Raw genomic sequence first — 24728 nt, 5'->3', positions numbered from 1 at the left:
TGTACCTCCTGTTAAACCCAAGTCTTTTGAAGCCTTCAGATAAAAAAAAAGTCTGCCTTTCTCTGCCATAATCTCCCCTCCAGATGCAACTGGTCTAGAATTACTGACAAAGTCTTATCAGAATTTTTGCATAATCACCTGAAAGTTCAGTGACAGCTTATTTTCCACCAGGAAGAAATGCTTTAGAAGGATGGAAAGAGTGCTGGGGAGACTGGACAAGCCCCCTGGGTCTGACCTTGAGTTTGGATGCCTCTTCCTGCTGCATTGCAACCATATTGATTGTCCCAGTGTCCCCTTCTCCTTTGAAATTCTTTACGCTTTTATACAGGCTTGACTAGTTTAATTAAACTTCAGCCTGTCACTTAGTCTGGATCCTGGCCTGACTGTGGGTTTGCTCTTTTTTTTTTTTCCCCTCAAGTTATCATGAGTGCATTGAAACCGATATATTGTTTTGTTTTCCTCTTGATACTATATTCTGAAGTTTTAATATCTTGTGACTGAGGTTTTCCCTTTGTCTTTGGACAAACCAGGTTCTGAGATTGAAAGCATCGCAGGTACAGGCCCTTCAGTCTCCTTCTTGGTCCTTGGGCTCACGATCTCCACTGGAGGTTTACTTCTTTCTTGCCCCCTGGTGTGGAGCCGTAAGGGGGTCCCTCTGTACATGCAAGTTTGAGAACCCTGGCTCTAGAGGGTCCCAGAGGATGTGGACCAAGGACAGAGGGACAAGGTTGTCCTCTCCTGCCCTTGCCTCTTGGCTTCTTTTGGTTTTCTTGGCCTTGTTTTCTTTTTGAAATGTTTTCACCTTCCTTTCTTTGTAGCCAGTGTGTAAACAGGGTTTCCTTCCTAAAGCAGGTCCTTCCTCCCCAGTATAGTCCATGGAGGAGGCGGCTCAGGAGATGAGAGGCTTTTGTTGGTCTAGCCCAGTTCCCAAGGCTCCGGGGCTTTTTAGTAATATACAGATTTGTGAGGGAGGAAGGAAAAAAAAATTGGGGGCGGGGACACAAAAAGCAGCCTCCTCCCCGGGGTTGGTCTGTGTTTACCACCAACGGTCTTTGTGGCCTCAGATCATGAGTTCACGGCTGTCTGAAACTCCCCCCAGCAGCGGTGACAGTGTTTCTTATTTTGTGGGAACTTCACATGGTGGAGGCCCCTCTGCCCCCTCGTCCCCACAAGGCTCATTTCCTTGTAAGTTGCCTGTGCCTGGGCTTCTGCGGATAAAGCCCATTCTCCCTTCATGAGAGGGAGGCTCTGACACCAAGCCTCCCACATGCTTCCAGAGACTGGTCCTGACACCAGCTGTGTCCTTTAGGACGCTGGCGTGTCGTTGGCTGCTGTCCAGTTCAGGGCCGCCTGTGCTTGAGTGAACCGTTTTCCAAGTTGATGCTTTCAAAAAGTGACACAACGGCGGCGTCCCTGGTGGCTCAGTGGTAAAGAGTCCACAGGCCAAGGGAGGAGACACAGGTTTGGCCCCTGATCTGGGAGGATTCCGCATGCCTCGAAGCAGCTAAGCCCATGCACCATAACTGCTGAGCCTGTGCTCTGGAGCCTGGGAGCCCATGTGTCGCAACTGCCGGAGCCCAGGGACCCTGGATTCTATGTTCCACAGTGAGAGAAGCAACCATGATAAGAAGCCCACACATCACAACTGGAGAGTAGCTCCTGCTTGCTGCAACTGGAGAAAGGCCCACACAGCAACAAAGACCCAGCACAGCCATTAAAAAAAAAAAAAAAAAAAAGATGACACAAGCAAGCACTTTCTGGACATGAGGAGAATAAAGGAAGAGGCCCTATTTCGCCCTGAAAACCAAAGCCTTCTCAAAGCCCCTCTGTCTTAACCACTAACCAGCGAACCATTAGCCAGCTAAGAGACTTAGGGCTTTCCTCTCCGGTCCGGGATCTCAGGACTGGAGCCCTGCTTGTTTCTGCTGCCCTTCTCGCAGGCTGAGTCATCGGAATGCCACATGGGCAGCCAGCCTTTTGAGGGTGAGGAAGGAGTGTATTTCCAGGCAAGTCATCCTGTACACAAATTACTAGCAACAAGGGAAACCACACAGGAAAGTGTAGCTTCCCTCTATCCTACTCTGTTGTTTTTCTAGCGCGGGTGGGGTTTTCCCTCTTTCCCCAGCCTTTGAAGGAAAATGAATATTGAAGAATTTCTCTGCATGTAATCAGTGGCACAGACCAAGTTCTAGCCAGTCCCTCAGTCCAGATGCCTGAGATGGGTTGCCCTGGTCTCAACTTCTTCACCAGACTCTCTCTTTATAAGGACCTGGGCCTTAGTCAGTTCCCTCTGGTCGTACATGTTTGACTCTTTCATGAGTTCCAACCCATCCTCCTCTGTCTTCCTTTGTTACAAGCCTTCTGTCCCAGAGCCCCTTATTTGGGTCTGTTGTAAATGAGTGTTGTAGAAAGGACTCATGTTTACTCAAGATAGCTCTGCTTTTTTTTTTCTTCTAGAAAGGAAAGTTGCTGCAATCAGAAAAGCCAGCAACCTGGGGTGAAGGTAGACTCAGGTCCTTAGGCCAACTCTGAAGATTCTGCTCAGCCATGACAGTTTTTAAAGGGCAAAAAGGGGAAAGAATCTCCGTGAATCATCCAGAAGGAGGGTGGACTCTGCATCCTTCTCTACTGTGCCATTGTGTGCACACTGGCTGTGTGTTATTACACTGCCCAAGTGATCTGCCTACAGCATTGCTAAGGGAGCTGTTGCAGGCAGAGAGCTAATCATTTCTTAACTACTTAATTCTTCGTCCTTATGCTTTAGTCTAGGAAAAAGAATCAACAGGTTAGACAAGGCAGGCATGGGTAACTCAGTAGTAAAGAATCTACTTGCCAGTGCAAGTGTTGTGGGTTTGATCCCTGGTCCAGGAAGATCCCCTGGAGTAGGAAATGGCAACCCACTCCACTATTCTTGCCTGGAGAATCTCATGGACAGAGAAGCCTGGCAGGCTACAATCTATGAGGTTGCAAAGAGTCGGACGTGATTGAGCACACACGTGCGGTGTCTATTCAGGAGAGCATAAGTCAGGAGTTAGGTTAGCTTGCCTGGTGATCTCATTCCTATAATTAGATTCTTTTAAGGTGAGAGCAGAACAGAAATGGGCCAACAGGAAAGGGGCAAAGGAGCCGCTTTCACAACCCGCCTCAAATCATGCTCTGGACCATGCTCTCTGGCAGGTGGCCTGTGGGCCCTGCTCTCTGCTCAGGTTCTTGTCTGTGGGAGTGGTGTCCATGCCTTCTGGATCCAGGGCACCAGATTAGGTGAGCACTTGTAGAGACAGGTGTCCTGAATAAAGTGGCACTGGCAAGCGTGCTTCATCTTGCCATAGATTCACAGTGGTTCCAGGTGAATCTTTACAGGTAGGGAATAAGCTATGGGCTTCTCAGCTGATGTTGACAGAGCTGTGACCATTCTTCTTCCAGGGGCTGCACTGCCCATGTAACCTGTCCTCGGGATCTAGTTTTTCCTTATGGAGCTTGGTGTTCATGCAGACATTGAGAAGCTCCATCCTGGGCCGGGCTACCTGGATGGCAGCCACCCACACCAAAAGGCACCGCAGCCTCGTTGTCTTCAGGCCATGCTTGTCCCTGAGAGAAGAGTTGTGGTCAAAGGAACAAGGAATGTGAGAATGCAGGAGGAGACAACTCGGCTTTTAGACCAAATGTCAGATTTCGCCATAAGAGAAAAATCAGAGCTTCACACATAGAAACAATTTTATTCACCAAGGTTAAGATGGAGAGGAAGATGTATGTTTGTCTTGTTTGTGCTTTTCTTTTTTTTAAAGTTTATTTTATTGAAGAATAGTTGGTTTGCAATGTTGCAGTAGTTTCAGGTCGGAGAAGGCAATGGCACCCCACTCCAGTACCCTTGCCTGGAAAATCCCATGGATGGAGGAGCCTGGTAGGCTGCAGTCCATGGGGTCGCTAAGTGTCAGACACGACTGAGCGACTTCACTTTCATTTTTCACTTTCATGCATTGGAGAAGGAAATGGCAACCCACTCCAGTGTTCTTGCCTGGAGAATCCCAGGGACGGGGGGAGCCTGGTGGGCTGCCATGTATGGGGTCGCACAGAGTCGGACACGACTGACGTGACTTAGCAGCAGCAGCAGCAGCACTAGTAGTTTCAGGTATTCAGCCAAGTTATTCATATATATGTGTATATATGTGTGTGTGTGTGTGTGTGTATACACACATATGCATGTGTATGTATTCATTTTCAAATTATTTTCCCTTATAAGTTATTACCAGATACTGAGAATAGTTCCCTGTGCCATACAGTTAGGTCTTCTTATCTATTTTATGTATAGTGGTGTGTATATGTTAATCCCAAACTCCTAATTTATCCCTCCCCTCGACCTTTCCCCTTTAATAACCATGTTTGTTTTCTACAAACTTATGTAAATAAGTTCTATTTAAATAAGGTCTATTGTAAATAAGATCACTTGTATCATTTTTTAGGTTCTATATGTAAGTGTCATCATATGGTATTTGTCTTCCACTTTGTAACTTTGTTCACTTAGTATAATAATCTCTAGGTCCATCCATGTTTTAGGGTACTGTGGGTTAGGAAGCAGGGTGGTAGGAACATAGAGAAAGGTTAAGTGGTGAACTCTCCCCACAAAAAAGAATAGAAATATGTGCATGTGAGACACAAGTGACCAGTACTAAGTTGTATGAAAGATCGTAGAAGTATTGATATTGTGCAAAAATTGCAGCCTCGAAGGAAGTAGGTCTCAGAGGAAAACACTTAGGTAGACGGGAGAATGCACGTTATTCCAAGTACAGTGTGAAGGAAGGCAAGGTGACAGGACAAGGAGGGAGACCAACTAGCCTGACAGACAAGATTGTGTGGGAAGTAAAGAGGAGTAGGCAGGATGAATTCTTGGGAACTGCAAACAGTTTGTCCCTTAAAGGGCTTCAGGGTAGGAACAGCATGTTTGAAAAGATTAGTCAGGTAATATTAATGACTAAAAAGAAAAGAATGAAAAAACATGGAGGTTTGGGTGCTACATAGCAAGTTAGTGCAGGAACCCAGTGATAAAGAGATGGAACAGAAAGAAGTGGAGAGAAAAGGATCCTACTTCAGAGAAACAAGTTTCTGAATAGAGAGGACAAAGAGAAGTAGTTTAATGGTTAAAAGAAGGAATTGGTTGGAGTTTGGATTCTAATCTGGCTTTGGCATTTAAAACCAGCTGAATTATGTTGGGCCGGCTATTTCTCACCTCTCTGCCTAGATTCCTTGTCTGTAAAATGGGGATAAGAATAGTACTTTGCAAGGTAATTGTGAAGGACTTTTTTAAGTGCTTTACATGTATTAGGGCTTCCCTGATAGTTGGTAAAGAATCGCCTGCAATGCAGGAGACCCTGGTTCGATCCCTGGGTTGGGAAGATCCCCTGGGGAAGGGAAAGGCTACCCACTCCAGTATTCTGACCTGGAGAATTCCATGGACTGTATAGCCCATGGGGTCACAAAGAGTCGGATACTACTGAGCGACTTTACTCACTTTACCATCCATGTTGCATGTCCTTACTTCATTCTTTTTCTAGCTGAGGAGTATTCCACTGTATATATACCACATCTTCTTTATCCATTCATCTGTCAGTGGACACTTAGTTTGTTTCTATGTCCTGACTATCATAAATAGTGCTGCTATGAATATCAGGATTCATGTGTCTTTTCAAATTAGAGTTTTCTCCAGATATACGCCTAGGAGTGGAATCACTGGATTGTATGGTAACTCTCCAAAGAATGTATTTTTAATTGAGTGTTTTTAATAAGAGCTTTAAAAAGATACTCTAACCATTGCCTATAATTTGTAATCACCACTGTAGATGAATAATTGAAAGGAGAAAACCTCTTTAGAAGCAGAAAATGAATCACAGCCATGTACTTTGCCTTGCTCATACATGTGTGGTTCTTATGTTGTTGGCTGCTTTCTTTCTTAGCTTTCAGAGTAGAAACTTTTCTTGCTCCTCTTGCAGGAAGAATTCAAGTAGATGAGCTGGAAGACTGGGAGAGCTGAGACGGGAAGATTTTGAAGTCATTCTTCATCTGAAGCTATGATTTAAACATCAGCGTTATGGTCAGTATTGAAAGAGAAATAGAACTTTACTAAGGTTATATACACATCATTGGTTTTGCTTGAAATTCTGAGAATGCGGTAAAGGACATTGTGAAGGGTGAGTTTCTTTCAATCACATTCAACAAACCAGAGCTCTGAGAAAAGTGAAGGTATCTCAGTGATAAGTTATGGGACCATGAACATCCAGGGGGAGAACCATTCTGACAAATTGGGAAAGTCTGTTGCCCCAGTAGCCGTGCGTTCCAGTGTGTGAAAGAAAAGCTGAGCTTAATATATTGGGCTTTCCTTTTTGAACTGGGCTCTGTACATGACAAAGGTTTTATGGACTCTGAGTTAGACTTTTAGTGTGTGTCTATTTTTTTTTTTAAGTCTTTATTGAATTTGTTACAATATTGCTTCCGTTTAATGTTTTGTTTCTTTGGCCTTGAGGCATGTGGATCTTAGCTCCCCGACCAGGATTTGAACCTGCACCCCCTGCATTGGAAAGCAAAGTCCCAACCACTGGACCACCGGGCAAGTCCCTGAGTGAAGACTCTTTAGAGGAGAGCAGGGCCAGGCACTGCAAGGGCAACAGAAGCATCTTTCTGGGGACTGTGCTGTCTGCCCTGTTGCTCGGGGGCAAGATTTCTCAAAATGTGTTCCATGGAACACACTTCTCTAGGCTGTTAATGCACTGGGGACAGGGCCGTGAAGATGTGTCTGTGCTACAGTGAGTTTGAAAAACATTCAGTAACCTTCCTTCCTGAAGAGTCGCAGAAATGGATGAGTCTTGTGACCCTCCATGGGCATGTGGTTGGCAAGGCTCACGGGAGTCCCGTGGAGTTCTTCTTATATGGCATCAGAAGTCCAATGTTTATGTGTTCATTAAGTATGTATTAACACCTGCTGTGTCTGTGTTAGACGCTAAAAATACAGCAGTAAATGAGATCAGCAGGGTTTGTGTATAGATAGCAAGATAAGAAGCAAACAAGAGCAATTATTTTTTCCTCTTTTAAAAATTTTTTTAAAAACTGGAGTATAGTTGCTTTACAATGTTGTGTTCATTTCTGCTATGCAGCAAAGTGAATCAGTTATATGTATACATATATTCCCTCTTTTTTGGATTTCCTTCCCATTTAAGTCATCATAGAACATTGAGTAGTGCTCCCTGTGCTATAGTAGGTTCTCCTTAGTTACCTATTTTATATATAGTGTAAATATAATAGTGTATATATGTCAGTCCCCGTCTCCCAGTTCATTCCACCACTCCTTCCCCCCTTGGTGTCTGTACATTTGTTCCCTACATCTGTGTCTCTATTTCTGCTTTGCAAATGGGTTCATCTGTACCATTTTTTAGATTCCACACATACATGTTAATATAGCAGATGTTTAACAGAATGGTCTCAGGAGTGAGGGGCCTGGGTTTGAATCCTAAGTACGCCACTTACAAACCGCATGAACTTCAATAAGACACTTGACCTCTCTTTCAATGTTGACATCTATAAAATGGTGATAATAGCATCTACCTAGTGAGGTTGTTGTGAGGATTAAAACAATGAATCCGTGCTGGCAAATACTAAACCTTATGCAAGTGTGATCACAATGAAGGATAATGGCTGAGTGTGTTGAAAGTTGTGTGACATGTGTCTGGGGAGGAGGCAGTGATGGTGGGGACTTGGAATAGGGCGGTCCAGCTCTGCCTTGAGGCAGAGACCCGTGAAGAGGAGCAGACTGAGCTGTGGAGACGGAACAGGGAGCAAACACAGTTGCACACGGGCCTGTCTCAGGCACAAGGAGAAGGGGATGAGGCAGAGGATGAGATGGTTAGATAGCATCACGGATTCAGTGGACACAAATCTGAGCAAATTCCAGGAGATAGTGGAGGACAGAGGAGCCTGCCTGGCATGCTGCAGTCTATGGGATTGCAGAGTCGGACACAACTTAGCAAATGAACAGCAAAGACAGCGGTCTCATGCAGAGAAATTTGGACATGTGTCGTGCATACTAATTTGGTTCACAAATTCTAACACCTCTTTAAGATTAAATAAAGTAAACAACAACAAACTAGGGTCGAAGCAGACTTCTTCAGCCTAAAAAGAGCACCTGTGAGAACCCCACAGCTAACTTCATACTTAATTGTAGAGGACTGAAAGTTTTCCACCTGAGATCTAGATCAGCTTCAGAAAGGTTGTGGGATACAAGAGCATTATGTCTAATGGAACAGTGTACATGCCTTAATTTTAAAATGCTTTATTGCTAAAAAATACCATCATTGGAGCCTTTAGCAAGTCATTATCATTTTGCAATAGTAACATTAAAGGTCACTGATCACAGATCACAATAACAAATATAATAATGAAAAAATTTGAGATACTGCAATAATTACCAAAATGTGGCACAGAGACATTGTGAGCAAATGCGGTTGGAAAAATGGTTCTGATAGACTTGCTCAACAAAGGGTTGCCACAAACCTTCACTTAGCATTAAAAAAAAAAAATGCAGTATCTGCAAAGTGCAGTAAAGCACAATAGAACAAGGTGTGCCTGTACTTAGGTATAAATGTAATTAAAGAAATATAAAACATGCTCATAAAGCTACAAAATATTGAACAAAATTTAAAGTCCCAAATAAATGGAAAAAAATCCCATGTTCACAGATCAGAAGACTTAATATTATGAAAACAATACTGCCTAAATTGATCTATAGATTCAATGCAGTCTCTATCAAAATCTCAGATGAATTCTTGCAGAAAACAACAAACTGACCCTAAAATTCATAGAGAAGTTTAAGAGACCCAGAATAGCTAAAACAATCTTGAAAAAAAAAGCAGAATTAGAAGACTCACCCTTCCTGATTTCAAGACTTAATACAAAGCTCTACAGTACTCAAGACAATGGTTCTGGCATAAGGATAGACATATTAATTTTTGGCATGGAATTGATAGACTAGAAATAAACTCCTACATTTATGGTAATTGATTTTTGACAGTCGTGCCAAGACAGTTCATTGGCAGATAGTGTCTTCAATAGTCTAGGACAACTGAATATCAACACACAAAAGAATGAAGTTGGATCCTACCTTACACTGTGTATAAAAATTAACTCAAAATGAATCAAAATTTTTAATGTAAGAGCTAAAACTACATCGTTCTTAGAAGACAACATGAGTGTTAATCTTCATGACCTTGGGCTAGGCAATTAATTTTTTAAGACATAACACCAAAAGTGTAAGTGACAAAAGGAAAATAGGTAAGTTGGATTTCAACCAAATTAAAAACTTTTGGGATTAAAAGACACTCTCAAGAGAGTGAAAAAACCTACAGAATGAGAGAAAATACTTGCAAATCATGTAACCTAATAACATACTTGTATCTACAATTTATAAGAACTCTTACATTATAATTCAAGAATAGAACGATAACCTACTTCAAAAATGGGCAACTATCTGAAACAGGCAAAGATATGTAAATGGCCAATAAGCACATGAGAAAACTTTCAATATCACCAGCCATCACGGAAATATAAGCCAAAACCAGAAGGAGATACTGCTTCCTACCCTCTATGAAAGATGGAAAGTAACAAGTGTTGGTGAGGACATGGAGAAATTAGAACTCTCATACGTGGCTGGTAGGAATGCAGAATCTTTCCCAAGAAGCTGCTTTGGAAAGCAGTTTGGCAGTTCTTAACATAGTTAAACATAGATTTTACGTTATAACCCACCATATCCACTCCTAGGTGTATGCCCAATAGAAATGAAAGCATTTTTCTATACAAAAACATAACATAGCAGTATTACTTTTTAAATTTTATTGAAATATAGTTGATTTACAATGTTTGGTTAATTTCTCCTATAAAGCAAAAAGATTCAGTTATACATATATATACTTTTTTATATTCTTTTCATTATGGTTTATCACAAGATATTAAATATAGTTCCCTGTGCTATACAGTAGGACCCTGTCATTTGTCCATCCTATATGTAATAGTTTGCATCTTATGGCAGTATTATACACAACTGCCAAAGAATGAAAACAATCCAAATGTCCATTAACTGATGAACAAACAAAATGTTGTATATTCATATGATAGGATGCCATTTGACTATAAAGGGGAATACTGATACATCCTATGACAAAGATGAGTATTGGAAATATACTTGCTGAAAGAAACCAGACACAAATGACTGTGTATTATATGATTCCATTTATATGAAGTTTCCAGAACAGGCAAATCTGTAGAGACATAAAGTAGATTAATGGCTGCCCAAGACTGGATTGTTGTAGGGGAAATTGAGAGTGACTGCTGATGGGTATGTGGTTTCCTTTGCGGGTGATGACAATCAGTCTAAAACTGATTTGATAATGGTTGTACAGCTCCACAAATATACTAAAAACCATTGACTAGTACACTTTAAACTGGTGAATTGTATGGTGTGTGAATTATGTATAAATAAAGCTGCTGTATATAAGAAAAAAGAATGTTTCTTGGAGGTACAGCTGTCAACACTGGTGACAGTTGAGATTTGGGGAGTGAGGACTAGGAGGGCAGAAAGCATGACCCCCAAATCCTGGCAACTTCTGAGAAGGAGAGGAAAGACTGGGCGGAGGAGGGTTTTCTTTGTTTTTCTTTTTGCATTTGTTTGTTCATGAGGAAGGCCAGCTTTGAGACTTAAGGTTTCTGTTGTGGATATAAAAAGTTTGAGGTACCTGTCGAATATCCAGAAGAGGTATTAAGTAGATAGTTGAACGTGACACCAGAACTCTGAGGAGCAACTCTGACTATAGATGGGTTTTAGGTAACAAGTAAGTTCATCTGAAAGGATGACAACAGAGAGAAAGAGTTTGTTAAAGAGGCTCAGGGTGGGATGGGGTAGAGGAGAGGCAGCCAGCCAGGGAGGCAGGAAGTGGGAGAGGGTGGGGTCCTCGAGCCCAGGTGACCAGGATGAGGGTAGTTCAGAGGTGGGGACCCCAGACCAGAGTGGATTGAGAAGGGGTGTGCAGAAAAGCAGTGGAAGCCATGAGGCAGCTGTTTCTAGAAATTCTGATGAGCCACACTGTGGGGGAAGTTGCTCCTGGATCATTTCCTGCTTGGCTGAAATGCCAAGCGCTGGTAGGGTTTGAGGTCATCTCTTCCATGGGGCCAACTCTTATGGGTGTGAGTCCTATATCTGGGACATTGCCCATTGTAGGTAGAGGTGGGGCAGGAGGGTGGTGCTGGGCTGGAGTCCAGAGGAGGGTCCTCTGATGATTTTGATTTTCTTTTATTATTTTGATTGGGAGAAAGCTGAGAGAAGGACTTTATTGACATGATTTTTTTGAAGTTTAGGTTGAATTGTTTAAAAGATTTTTATTTGAGCTGGAGAAGGTGTGGAGAAAAGGGAACCCTCCAACACTGTTGGTGGGAATGTAAATCAGTACAGTCACTTTGGAAAGCAGTGTGAAAGTTCCTTAAAAAACTAAAAATAGAGCAACTGAGCAACAGCAAGAGCTACTATATGATTGAACACTCCAATTTCTGGGCATATATCTGGAAAAGACAAAAACTCTCCTGTGAAAAGATACATGCATCCCATTGTTCATAGCAGCACTATTTACAATTTGCCAAGACATTAAAACATCTTAAATGTTCATCGACAGATGAGTGGATAAAGAAGATATGGTACATATATACAACAGAATATTACTCTGCCATAAAAAAGAATGAAATATTGCTATTTGCAGCAACATGAGTGGCCCTAGAGAATATCATAGTAAGTGAAGTAAGTCTGAGAAAGACAAGTATCATATGATATCACTTATGTGTGGAATCTAAAAAAAATGATACAAAGGAACTTATTTGCAAAGAGAAATAGACTCACAGACATAAAAAACAAACTTATGGTTACCGAAGGGGAAAAGGGGGTGGGATAAATTGCGAATTAGAGATTAACAGGTACAAACTACTATATATAAAATAGATAACCAACAAGGCTATACTGTATAGCACAGGAAACTATATTCAATATCTTATAATAACCTATAATGGAAAAGAATCTGAAAAAGGATATATATATATATATATATATATATATATATATATATGTATAACTGAATCACTTTGCTGTAACCAGAAACTAACCTAACATGGTAAATCAACTATACTTCAATAAAAAATTAAGAAAGTTAAAAACAAATAATCTTCATTTGAAATCAGATTAAAAAGAAAAGACATCCTACAAGCTTTTGTTAATAGAGGCCATGTAGGTCTTTTTAGAGCAAAGTCCTGGCTGTTCCTACATCACTGCCTCACGGCTCTTCAGACATCAGTGGATCCCAACTTTGGGGCTCCCAAGACTACAGCCGATCCTGAAGTGAGGTGGAGGGAATAGGGTGATTTTCTCAAAAGGTGCACCTAGGAATGTCTGAGTTTGGTACAGTTTTATAAGCCTATTTATAGGAATGCCACATGGGCAGCTGGCCTTTTGGGGGTGAAGAATGAGTGTATTTCCAGGCAGGTCATCCTTGTACACAAATCACTAGAGCTAGAAAGCCTCAAAGGTGTATGAACCATGGGTCTTACCATTTGCATCAGTGCATTCTTTCCCCAATGCTGCTTTATTCATGTAGATTGTGTGAAAGCAACTGTTTAAGACACATGGCCCTTCAAGTAACAAACTTCTCTTGAGAACTTGAACTACTCCTTAGGCTGTTAAGCACTTTGGATGTTTTGGGCAAACATCATGTCTTGAGACCATGATTAAAGACTGTGCATTTTGGATGAGCCCCAAGTGGTGTTTGTTTTCTTTTTTATAAGGAGTGTGTGTGTGCGCGCGCGTGTGTGTGCGCGTGCACGCGCGCAGCCCTGCACACCTTGGTAAGTCGGATTTTGAAAGTTGTATCTGACCTCTCTCAGCTCACATATCTGCCTTTTCTTATATGGAATGTAAGTGGCTGATCATAAAACCTTAGTTTTAAAACCCAGTGTTTCCTAACTGGTTTGACGTGATATGAGAAAATACGCTGGTCTTTCAAGCTCTGCTAAAAGCCTTCTTGTAAGGACTTTTTCCTTGTAAGTGTGGTTTGAAAACTTGTTTTGATGTGGCTATTGTTGTTTGGTTGTATTTCCTTGTGCATGTAGAGGGCATGTGGTTTCAGGATTTTGAGGGAAGAATTTTTCAGGGTTACTTTCATGAAAACAATCTTCTTCTGAAAGAAGCATCTTTGTTCTCAAGCACAGATCCACAGGGTTTTTAATTATTATGAGAAATCACTATCAGGAGTTTGCCCTACTTGAGGAAATCACCAGCTTCAAAGAAACCATGAGTCCAGAATCTTTTTTTTTTTTTTCCAGCTGTCCTCTGCCCTGGGTTTAGAGAGCTCTACTAACTTCTACTTATGGGACTATAAGAGTCTGGTTATCTGGAAGGAATCATTTGAACCTTAACCTGTCATTTTGCCTACAAGGCCAGGCTAAAGGGCACTGTGATTATCTTGATCTTAAAAGAGCGAGAGAAGCCGGTCAAAAGAGAAAGTCTTGGTGTGCCCTGCTCACCGCGGCCCCTGAGAGCAGTCTGCCCTGGTCCCTCATCATGCTCAGGTCTCAAGGTTAGTGTCCAGGTGTCTTATAATCGTTTGCAGGGGACCGGACTGTATTTAGCAGGTGCTACTGACAGCATTTCAGATCCATCCATGGAGGAAAACTGATTCCATTTTCTCTGCGCAAGGGTGGGTCTGTGCAAATAACTTTGTTTCTCAAAATCATCTTGTTTGCCTTGGGCCGCAGCCAGACCTCTCATGGGGGTGGTGTGTGCTGTGTCACAGACCTCAGCCCGGGAGACTGAACTTTGCTTTGTCCATCAGACTGGGGAGGTGGGGTGTGTATGAAGCCAGCGGCTGGCCCTTGGGAGACCAGCGGACCAAAAAAAAAAAGGGGAGGGGGGGATGTTCCTGAACCTGTGTAGACAGAGCCTTTGGGCAGATTTCTCTGAGGTTTGGGACTCTAGGTAACAGGAAGAGAGGAGAAGCCAGGTAAGGACTTCTGGATTTTCTGAGATTACTCCTTTTGGCTGCATTTTAGAAGCCTCTTAGGGGCCTTGTGCTCTTTTCTTGGTGGGGTTGGGGGGGGTGGTGGTGTGTATGTTTGTACGTGTTTGGTGAGGGGAGTGGGCTCTGCTTTTTGAATGTTGATAATGTACTTAGCTTTGGGCATTTTAGCTAACAATGCCACTAGTTTGACTGTTTAAGTAAAAACTAGGGTTCTTTAAAAAAAAAAACAAAAAAAACTGCTGTCCTACTACCAAAAACCTAGTACTGTCTGGCTCTCTCTGCAGGAAAAATAAACAAGCCCATAAAAATCCTTCAGGCATCATTCTTTGTGATCTTTTATTCAATCCAATTTATGATGAATGTCTTATTTCAAATAAAATTTACCGTCAAGTAGGAAACAGTAACTGTGGAAGAATATAAATACACTTTTGGACTTCTCTGTACCTTACCTGGTCCCAGACACACAAACATACACAGAGACATATATACACAAAGACAGAGACACACACATGCCCTCATAGACACAAAGACATGCATGCACACAGACATATATACACCCTACTTATATTCTGACTTACAAACAGTAGGTAGCAAGCGTCTTGAAGGGCAAACAGAAGGTACAATATAATCAAGTAAGCGGCTGAATCGAAATTGGAACAAGTCTGGACTTTTCACTTTCATTTGGATACTATTACTAACTCTCTCTGCCGGGTTTAGGCTTTTCAAACATTCTTTGGCCCTGGGAGGGAGTTGTATAACCATAAAACTGGAGAATCCTGGCCCTAGAATAAATGTTCCTTTAAAAACCCCAAGGACCGAAAATTGAACACAGCTGTGTAAGAGAAAAAGTGAGGGGAGCGGGGGAAAGAAAGTGGAGTGATGGTTCAGGGCTGCGGGCGCCCTGACCAAGTTTCCCAGGGTGTTGGGGCTGTGGTTTCTGGGTGGAAGCTGGGAGCTCCAGTGTTCTTTCTGAAAGTTTCAGGACAAGGTCAGGACCTTCCTTCAGCGAGGTAGATTCCTGTGATGTGGTGCAGAGTACATCCTGGTTAGTGGCCTGTCTTGTCCTGGCCATAGTCTTTTGTTTTCCCTGGAGACCATTAGGGTTTCCAGTCACTTGCTGAGAAGCCATTATTCTGCAAACCTCCCAGTTTCTACTTAAAATTAAACCTCAGAGCCTAAGCAGTTGACACTTGGAATTAGAAGATAAGAGTTTTGAGCCCCAGGTTGCAGCTCCTCTGGCCCCTCAGTCACAGAATTTTCCAAACAATGAGGAGACTTCCAGCATGTGCCCTTGGGAGGAACACCATGCTGTTCTCTCTGATGTTTGCTGGGTGGGTCCCCTTGTTTGGTTTGTAGCCCCCAGGAAGCCGTGGCTATGGACCCCAGCCTCTGTGCAGCCTGGGATTAATCACTTAGCTCTTTGTCAGACCGTGTAATGATGATTCATGCATCTTCCTCTACAAGATTAGATTACTGTAATTTTCATATCCTGGACTGCCCACTGGGGATTTGAATTAATACTTGTTGGTATAGAAAGCAGGATCGTGTTTCTAGGGAGAAAAAGGCCAAGCTTGCCCACTTGGCCATCAGCAGAAAATATTTAGGGAGGGCCCAGTTAGGAGTGTGACTCGGTGGGGAAAGCGGTCCTGTCTTAAGGGCTCACCATGCAATTAGCTTACAAAAAGGCCTGCAAGCCAGGCCTCCCGGTGCGGGGAGTCCAGGTGCCATGGATTTGCATAAGTGATGCTAAAAGATCAGAATGCACTGAGGCCTTTGCCAGGAAGCCCTGCAGGGAAATCAGCCCTCATCTAATAAGGAAACTCTTCCCCAAAGATTTTGGTATGTGGAAAGGAGGTGAACTAATTCAGGCTTGTGAAACTATCTTGTTGAAGCGAGCAGGACTGTGATCACAGACTAGGGACTGCAGGGGGAGCAGTGAGGGGTAACGAAAAAACTTTTTTACTTTTAAAAAAAACTCTGTCTGGTACTTTCCCTGTAAAATAGATATTATTCATCCCTTTCCTCCAACAAACGTTTATTGAGCTTTTACTGTGTCTTGAAAGTGAAAGTCACTCAGTCATGTCCAACTCTTTGCGACCCCATGAACTAGTCCATGGAATTCTCCAGGCCAGAATACTGGAGTGGGTAGCCTTTCCCTTTCCAGGGGATCTTCCCAACCCAGGGATTTAACCCAGGTCTCCCCGCATTGCAGGAGGATTCTTTACCAGCTAGGCACTGTTTTTTTTCCATACTGTTCATGGGGTTCTCAAGGCAAGAATACCGAAGTGGCTTGCCATTCAGTTGGTGATGGCAGAGAAGCCTGGTGTGTTGCAGTCCATGGGGTCACAAAGTGTCAGACATGACTGAGTGACTGAAGTGAGTGAGGCACTGTTCTGGGGTACTAGAAATGAAATCGTCTACACAACAGACAAAAATCTTTGTCCTGGTGGAATTCACATTCCCAGGGCACCAAGGTGGGAATGTGGGCCATGCTAAGGACTTGGGAGAACCTGGAAAATCAAGTGGCTCAGTCGTGTCCGAATCTTTGTGACCCCATGGACTGTAGTCTACCAGGCTTCTCCATCCATGGGATTTTCCAGGCAAGAATACTGGAGTGGGTTGTCATTTCCTTCTCCAGGAGATCTTCCTGACCCAGGGATTGAACCCGGGTCTCCTGCATTATAGGCAGCCACTTTACCGTCTGAGTCACCAGGGAAGTCCCAGGGAGAACCTGGAAGAACTCCTAAATAAGCATCATTCTTTGAGGATGTATCTGCCAACATGTTTCTCTTCTCTTCGCTCTGATGCAGTGTGTGTGTTCCATCCCACAGATGAGGTTACCAGACATTTCTAATAGAACCTCCGAGGGGAGTTTTCCCCATGGATGCTGCTAAGGAGTCCACGCTGGTATAACAAGTCCAGCAGATGACTTTGAGGTCTTTGAAGGGATCGTCCGCTCTAGACCGAGTGAGTCCCTGTTTGAGGGAGCTGAGGTGTGATCCAGGGTTTTTATCTTTATTTCCTGTCTTGCTGTCTCATAAATACTTCTCACTCCGGAACGCCTGGTGCTCACCCACTTGATCTGTCCTTGGATCCCTTTCCACCATCTATATTATACTCTTCTTACTCATAATTCCCTCCACTTTTCTCTGATGACTAAGAGACAGTGCTTTGCCTCAGAGTCACAGAATCTCAAGTTTTTAGAACCAAATCGGACCTTGGAGTCAACCTAGACCAGCACTTCTCTGGCCTCTGGACTGAGACCAAGTTGTCACCTGAGGCTGTGAAATGAGGACGATCAGAAAGTAAACTCTGTTTCAGAACTTAATCAATGAATCTCCATATCATTCCCTTGTTTTCTTTTCTTGAAACTTTTCTGTTTTTAGCATCGTGTACCTACCCCAGAAATTCCTCCTCCTGAACTCACATGCACCCGCAACCCCCAGCCAGCCCTGCCCCGATGTTGCCTACTCAGTGGACCCCACCCTCCAACCCTGTTCTCCCACACTTAGACGTCCAGACAGGGCCCTCCTCAATGCCGTCACCCCAGCCCCCAAATCAACCGTGTCTGCATTATCCTTAGGGTAGGAGGTCACCACCACTGTGCTGCCAGGATCTCCAGTGGGAGCCACAGACACACTTGAAGCTACAATGCATAGTGGTTCAGCTTTATAGAATTATTGTACTGTGGTTCTGCTTTATTACAGGTTTATTAGGCTTCTGTGGGTTGGCCGACGTGTGCAGCCATCACTTAGAGTTGTGTTTCTGGAGCAGAAGGAGAATGGTCGTGATGATGGAAACCCAGTGGTTGGCAGAGCACACGCACTGTGCCCCCTCCTCGGGCTGCGTGGGGTCTCGGGGTGTGCAGAGGCTGGGGGACATGGTTACAGAGTGAGCAGCCCCGTTCTTTGTGTCCTCGGAGTATCTCTGGGGCCTGGATGTTGCTCCCGGTTCTCCCCTGTAACCCGGTGCAGAGATGGACTCTTACACAGCATCCCAAGGAGGACCACAGGGATGTCGTGTTTTCATGCAGAAGTCAGGGCCATCCATTCTGTCTTGTTTGGAGTCAGCCAAGGAAACCCCCTTCTTTTTTTGATTTTTTATTTTGTATTGGGATATAGCCGATTAATAATCAGTGAAGGGGCTCAGCCATACATACACATGTATCCATTCTTCCCCAAACTCCCATCCAGGCTGCCCCATAACATTAAGCACAGTTCCCTGTGCCATACTATAGGTCCTTGTTGGTTATCTATTTTAAATATGCAGTGTGTTCATGTCCATCCCAAACTCCCTAACTATCCCTTCCCCACATCCCTCCCACTGGCGACCATAAGTTTGTTCTCTAAGTCTGTGAGTCTCTTTCTGTTTTGTCGGTAGGTTCATCTGTTTCTTTCTTTTTAGACTTCACATATAAGGGATGTCTTACGATATTTCTCAAGGGAACCCCTTTTGGTACTACGCTTTGTGTTGTCAGCCCCCTCATGGAAGGGAAAGAGCCTCTGGGTCTTCTCCCGTGTACAAGCGCCTCCCTGCACTGCTGTATCGTATTCCTCTGAGCCAGTGTCCTCCGATTACTGCATTTCTGCCATGCGATGAATCGACAGCAATCCCATACTTTTAAATCTATAGCAGCCGAAATAGAGTAGGTCACACTCTGTACATCTCCGATTACTCTCAAGACTCTGAGTGTGGTGTCCAGGAATGCAGTGCTGGTCCAGCCCTGTGAGAGGCTGTGTGCCCGCAGCCAGGACTCATAAAACACGGGCCAGGCCTCCCCCTCTCTCCCAGCAAACTCACATTTCATCTGGACCACGAGGCCAGCAGTTCTGCTCCTGCTGTGCGTTGCTCCACACCCATCGCTCTTGAAGCTGCAGCCTGGGGGAGAGGGCTTGGCTTGCTCATCTGGTGTTCCAAGCCAGTGACCTACACATGACCTTGGAGCTTGAAATATTGTCCTCCAAACCAGTGAAGCTCTCCCTAAGCTTTGAGAGGGAGAGAGACAGACAGACATTGATTGATTGATTTAGACTAACTGGGAGAGGGTGCTTTATTGGTTGAAAAATACTGTTACAATGTATGACAAAACCCACTGGGAAAAAAAAATAAAAAAATAAATAAAAAAAGAAAAATACTGTTAACCACACACACACACAAAAAACCCTTTTTGCTTTTTAAAAATCTACCCACAGTAAAAATTTATTTGTCCATGGTCCAGGCAGCCCAAGCTCAGAGTCATGGGGGTGTATTAGTGTAGGTGTTACGAGATGATGGGTTTTGTTTTGGTCTTTACTCACAGATGTCGAAATCCCAAGTTTATGGAGAAAAAGAAAGTGATTCCAAGTCTAGTTCCCAAGTTATATGGAGAAAAAGAAAGTGATTCCAAGGCTGGTCCCATCATAGCAGAAATGAGGACAGACTTCAGACCCTGGTGCTTACGTTTTCAACCCCTGGAAAGGCGCGGCTTAAACAAATACTTCTCTTGATTGCTCAAGTTCATCGCCATTTAGAAAGCGGAACTTTGCAGAAGGCAGGAGCAGTCAGGCGGAGAACTTTGTTTTACTTTCTGCGCACTGACAGTTCTGGCTGAAATTCTGACGTCCTCCTCTCTTCAGAAATAGGTGCTTCATAGAGGGAAAACTGGACAGTGAGGCTTCTGCCCAAAAGCCTATGAGCTGGCTCCACCTCCTTCATTCCCTGCTTATACAGTGAGGAGCCACTTTGTCACTCTTGTCACTTTCTAACTCCAGAGGGGTAGTCAGTATCGATTGGTTACTCCTGGAAAAAAAAAAGAGGAGCATGTCGCTGAATTAAAATTAGAGACCTAAAGGCATGTCACAGACATTTATTATGTGTAGAGAATGATGGACACTGCTGGATTCCATGGATGCAGAGACAGATGGGGCCCCTGCCCTTTGGACACGAGGAGTCTAGAGGCTGGAATTCACAGAGCATGTTAGGACGGGCTCATCGAGAAGTAGAGTCAGCTGAGCCTTAAAGGATAATGAGGGATTTTCTAAGTGACAAGGGAGGGAAGGAATTCTGAGACCAGCCTGTGTGGTTGGTCTCAACCACATCAGCAACCCCAGTCAGTGTGGTTTCTGGTGGTCACCTCTGGGGTGGAGGGGTGCTGGGACGTAGGACTGAAGAGATGGGAGGGGCCGAGTCACAGTAGGGACTTTGGAATTATCCAGCAGGCCAGCCACCCTCAACCCCCTATTTGTCACCAGCACATGGATGTTGTATGCACGTGTCACAGGATCCTGGATATATCCAAACGTGAAGTTGGTCATGAACGAGACATGACAACCTTTTCGAATCACACAGCTGTCAGCCACACATCCGTCACCGTGAGTCACTGCAGATCGTGGTCCACGAGATCATCTCTGTTGTTGATGTTCAGTCGCTCAGTTGTGTCCCACTCTTTGCAACCCCATGGACTGCAGCATGCCAGGCTTCCCTGTCGTTCACCATCTTCCTGAGTTTGCTCAAACTCATGTTCTGTGAGTTGGTGATGCCATCCAACCATCTCATCCTCTGTCACTCCTTTTCCTCTTGCCCTCAATCTTTCCCCCCTTCGGGGTCTTTTCCAATGAGTAGGCTCTTCGCCATCGGGTGGCCAAAGGATTGGAGCTTCAGCTTCAGCCCCAGTCCTTCCAGTGAATATTCAGGGTTGATTTCCTTTAGAATGGACTGGTCTGACCTCTTTGCTGTCCAAGGGACTCTTGTGAGTCAAGTGCAATTGCCCCAGGATTCACGTGTAACCTGATCCCTTTCCCCTCTTCCTGATGAATATCTACAGGAGGGTGAAAGTGAGTCTTGTGGGGACATGCTTACATTTACTCTTCAAGAACCTCAAATTCACAGAGCTTGTCACATGAGCCTCCATCTAGGAGAAGTAACTGGCTGCCCAGGGAGACACCACGAGCCCATTCCATGCTGAGAACTGCTGGTGGGGCGAGTTGGGAGATTCCCCCCAGAGTGATGCAGTCAGTCAGGCTGCTTAATACACATTCTGGAAGGAGCGGAGAGGATGAGTTTGAGGAGGGAAATGCAGCTGGAGGCTCTTGCAGTAGTTCTGACGAGAGGCAGCTGAGAGAAGGGGTGAGGAAGTAGAAAGCAGGGAGGAAGGCTGAGCTCCAGGCAGCAGGATGTGGTCCTGGCTGGAAGGGAGGGTGTGAGGCTGTGATCAGCCAGCAAAGCAGGAGCCAGGGTCACGATGGGAGGGGAGGAGCATAGCATCATTTGTCTCCTGTCTCCCAGGGATCAGCACCATCCGGAATTCTGCTGAGGGGGTTACAGAACTCACTCTGGGAGAAGCAGAGATTTGGTGGCTGTGGAAATGGGCAGACAATGTCAGACTATATAGAGGCCAGGTCCACCAGGAGGGCCCATGGTTGGGGGAGCAGCTCCTGGGATATGGAGGGAGCTGGAATCCCATTGTAAACCTGACTGGGGTCGGGTGGGAGAGGAGACAGTGGTTGTGGAAGATGAGTGATGACGAAGGGAGAAATAAGGTGTGCACCGGCTTGAAGGTAGAGGTGGGCAGGAGGAACTTGGGGGGCTGGAGATAAGAGAGGGAGGAGCATGGATATTCCTGGGCTCGGGAAGCCCTCGTTCAAGGAACTGAAGACAAGCTTCATCTTATACCTGCATTACGCGGCTTCCCCGGAGCTCATCTTTCTAGCACAAAAGTCCAGCACAAATTAGTTTGGCTCTCAGGAGGGTCATTCAGGGCGTTTGGATCTAAGTTTAACGTTCTGGCATCTGAGAGGATAAAGAGCACTGAATGACCCTCAGACGTCCTGTCCCACCATGCAGAAGGCTAGATTTTGATCTTGTCCTTTTATTTTCAAGAATGATACCTCCAAGACTATAGAACTCTTGACTCTAAAAACCTATTTTTCTGTGTTTGTAGTGGGATGAAATTTTGAGATGGCCAGGTCTCCTCCCTCTCTGAATAGTTTTCTTGTTTCTCAGTGGTTGATCAGGTTTTGAAAATCATGTTGAGCAGTGGATTGAACTGCTGAAAATGAAGGGGAGGGATCCTGCTGTTTATTAGATAGGGCCCAGGAATTAGAGATGCTCTTTCCAGTATCCAGACAACCTGCTATATAAACATGCTCAGTTGGAAAGCAATGCTTTCCATTTCTTCTTCTGTATGAAATATTTTACTTAGGACTATGACTTTCCATCTTGTAAGGGAAAAGAAATGTTTCCAATTTGAATTTCTTAGGGTGGCATTGATGACAGGCAAATCCACTTAGATTTACTCAGAGTACAATTATGGTCAGTAACCCAGTTACAAATGGGTTGCATTTGGAAGTTTCATTTGAAGTAGATTTTTAAAAGATGTTTAGACTTTTAATTTTGAGATAATAGATTCAGATGTGCTTGTAAGAATTACTACAGAGAGAGTGAATGCTGTGTACTTTTGACCTATTCAGCCCCAGTGGTAACTAAAATACCATTATCGCCAGGGTACTGGGTTTGATGCAGTTGGTAGAACAGGGGAAGAACTGTCCTTGCTGCTGTCACAGACCTGTCACCCCCAGCCCTAGCCTCTGCTACGTCCTCCACATCTGCACAGTTATCTTTCAGGGAATGTTGTAGAAGTGCAACCCACAGCATCTAAACTTTGGGGATCAGCATTCTTTCACTCAGCACAGTTCCCTGGACATTCTTCCAGGTTGCTGCAGGTATCAGTAGATTGTTCCATTTTATTTCTGAGCAGACTTCCATGGTATGGCCACACCAAGTTTTTATTTAGCTGTTCATCCATTGAAGACATCTTGCTCATTTTCAGGTTTTGTCTATTGTGAATAAAGCTACTAGGAACATTTGTATTCAGGATTTTTATGAAAATAAGTTTCCATTTCTCTGGAATAGATGTTCAGGAGTGCAGTTCCCGGGCCATGTGGTAGTTTGGTTTGGCAGGTTTAGTTTTTGAAGAAACTGCCAAACTGTTTCCCAGAGTAGCTGCACCATTTTATTTCCCCACCAGTGATGTGTGGTTGAGTTTCTCCTTGCCAGTGTAGTCAGTTTTTTTTTTTTTTTAATGTTTGCCATTCTGATAGGTGTGTAAGGATATCTCACTGTTTTAATTTGCATTCTTGAATGGCTAATAGCGTTGAACATCTTTTTATGTTCAACGTGAAATTTGCCATCTGTCTTTCATCATCTTTGGTGAAATGCCTCATTGTATCTTTTGCCTGTTTTTTAATTGGACTGATTGGGGTTTTTTCTTTTCTTTCTTTGTTCTTTTTTTTTTTTTTTGCTATTGATTTTGAGAGTTCTTCCTGTGTTCTTTATAGCTGTCCTTTTTCAGATATGTAACCACAAATATTTTCTCCCATTCCCTAGCATATCTTTTCATCCTCTTAATGTGATCTTCTGAAAAAGCAGAGATTTTGCATTGTGATGAATCTAATGCATCATTTTTCCGTTTTATGAGTTGTGTTTTGTTTTTACTTTGGTTTATATTCTTTTTAAAAAATTTATTTATTTTAATATTGGCTGCTCTTGGCCTTTGTTTCTGCGCGTGGGCTTTCTCTAGTTGCAGTGAGCCAGAACTGCTCTCTAGGTGTGGTGCTTTGGCTTCCCATTGTGGTGGCTTCTCTTGTTGCAGAGCATGGGCTCTAGAGCGTGGACTCTAATTGTGGCACATGGGCTTAGTTGCCCTGAAGCATGTTGGATCTTACTGGATCAGGGATTGAACCTGTGTTCCCCTGCATTGGCAGGTCAATTCTTAACCGCTGGACCACCAGGGAAGTCCAGGTCTAAGACACTGAGTGCTTTTGGTGTTGAGAACAAGAACTCATCTAGGTCCTGAAGGTTTTTCTCCTGTTTTTACCCCCCCTAAAAGTAACATAGTTTTATATTTTACACTTCATGCTTCACTTTGGCTAATTTTTATATAAGGTGTGAAGATTAGATGTAAGAGTTTTTTTGTTTGTTTATTTTGGTCTATGTCTGTCCATTTGCTCCAGAACCATTTGTTGAAATGGTGTCTTATGTCAAAAATTAGTTATATTTGTGTGGTCCATTTCAGGATTCTTTATTCTAATCCATTATTATAGCTTTTTAGTAAGGCTTAATATGGGATAGATTACTCTCATTTTATTCTTTTTTTTTCAAGATTGTTTTAGCTACACTAAGGTCTGCCTCTCTTCCTATAAATTTGAGAATAAGCTTATCTTTTTCTACCAAAAATTCTCCCTGGCGTGTTGATAGGGATCACATTAAATCTAGAGATCATTTTAGGGGAGAACTGACATCTTTACTATGTTGACTCTTCCATCCCATGAACAGAGTATATGTGTATTTGTTTGTTAAGGTCTCCTTGGTTATATTTTATCAGCATTTTAAAATTTTCAGCATGCAGAATCTGTATATGTTAAGTTTGTATCAAGTTATTTTTGTCATGATTGTAAAAGCATTGTGTTTTAATTTTGGTTTCCACATGTTCATTATTATTATAAAATAGTTTCCATAGAATGTAGTTTCTCTTAAGACCAATGTCATGTAGTCATAGTTTTTAGATTAGCCCACAAAAGCCAGATTAAAAGTCATGCTAAAGCTGATATAATGAAGTGACTAGTGTTAGGTAGTTAAGATAGGGAAAGGGAGTCCAAAGTGGCG

The 24728-nt window shown here is 43.5% G+C and overlaps 1 protein-coding gene across 12 annotated transcripts in view; it reads left to right on the top strand.

The window, feature by feature from the left end:
* SVIL (supervillin) overlaps positions 1 to 24728 on the top strand; it is a 254119-nt gene that overhangs the window by 61750 nt on the left and 167641 nt on the right. For 5 of the 12 annotated variants that reach the window (XM_061126354.1, XM_061126353.1, XM_061126358.1 and 2 more), the window contains one exon: positions 5985 to 6085. Coding sequence is in view for 7 of the 12 variants with exons in the window: in XM_061126359.1 (XP_060982342.1) it covers positions 13631 to 13646 (16 nt within the window). In the remaining 5 variants the exon portion in view is untranslated. Of the gene's footprint in view, positions 1 to 5984; positions 6086 to 13546; positions 13647 to 24728 lie in introns of those variants that run through there. The other 7 variants (XM_061126359.1, XM_061126352.1, XM_061126351.1 and 4 more) reach the window with 2 other exon arrangements.

Source organism: Dama dama, chromosome 23 (assembly GCF_033118175.1).
Source record: "Dama dama isolate Ldn47 chromosome 23, ASM3311817v1, whole genome shotgun sequence".
Lineage (NCBI taxonomy): Eukaryota > Metazoa > Chordata > Mammalia > Artiodactyla > Cervidae > Dama > Dama dama.
Note: the sequence above shows the minus strand (reverse complement) of the source record. Positions and strands in the feature narration are given on the sequence as shown.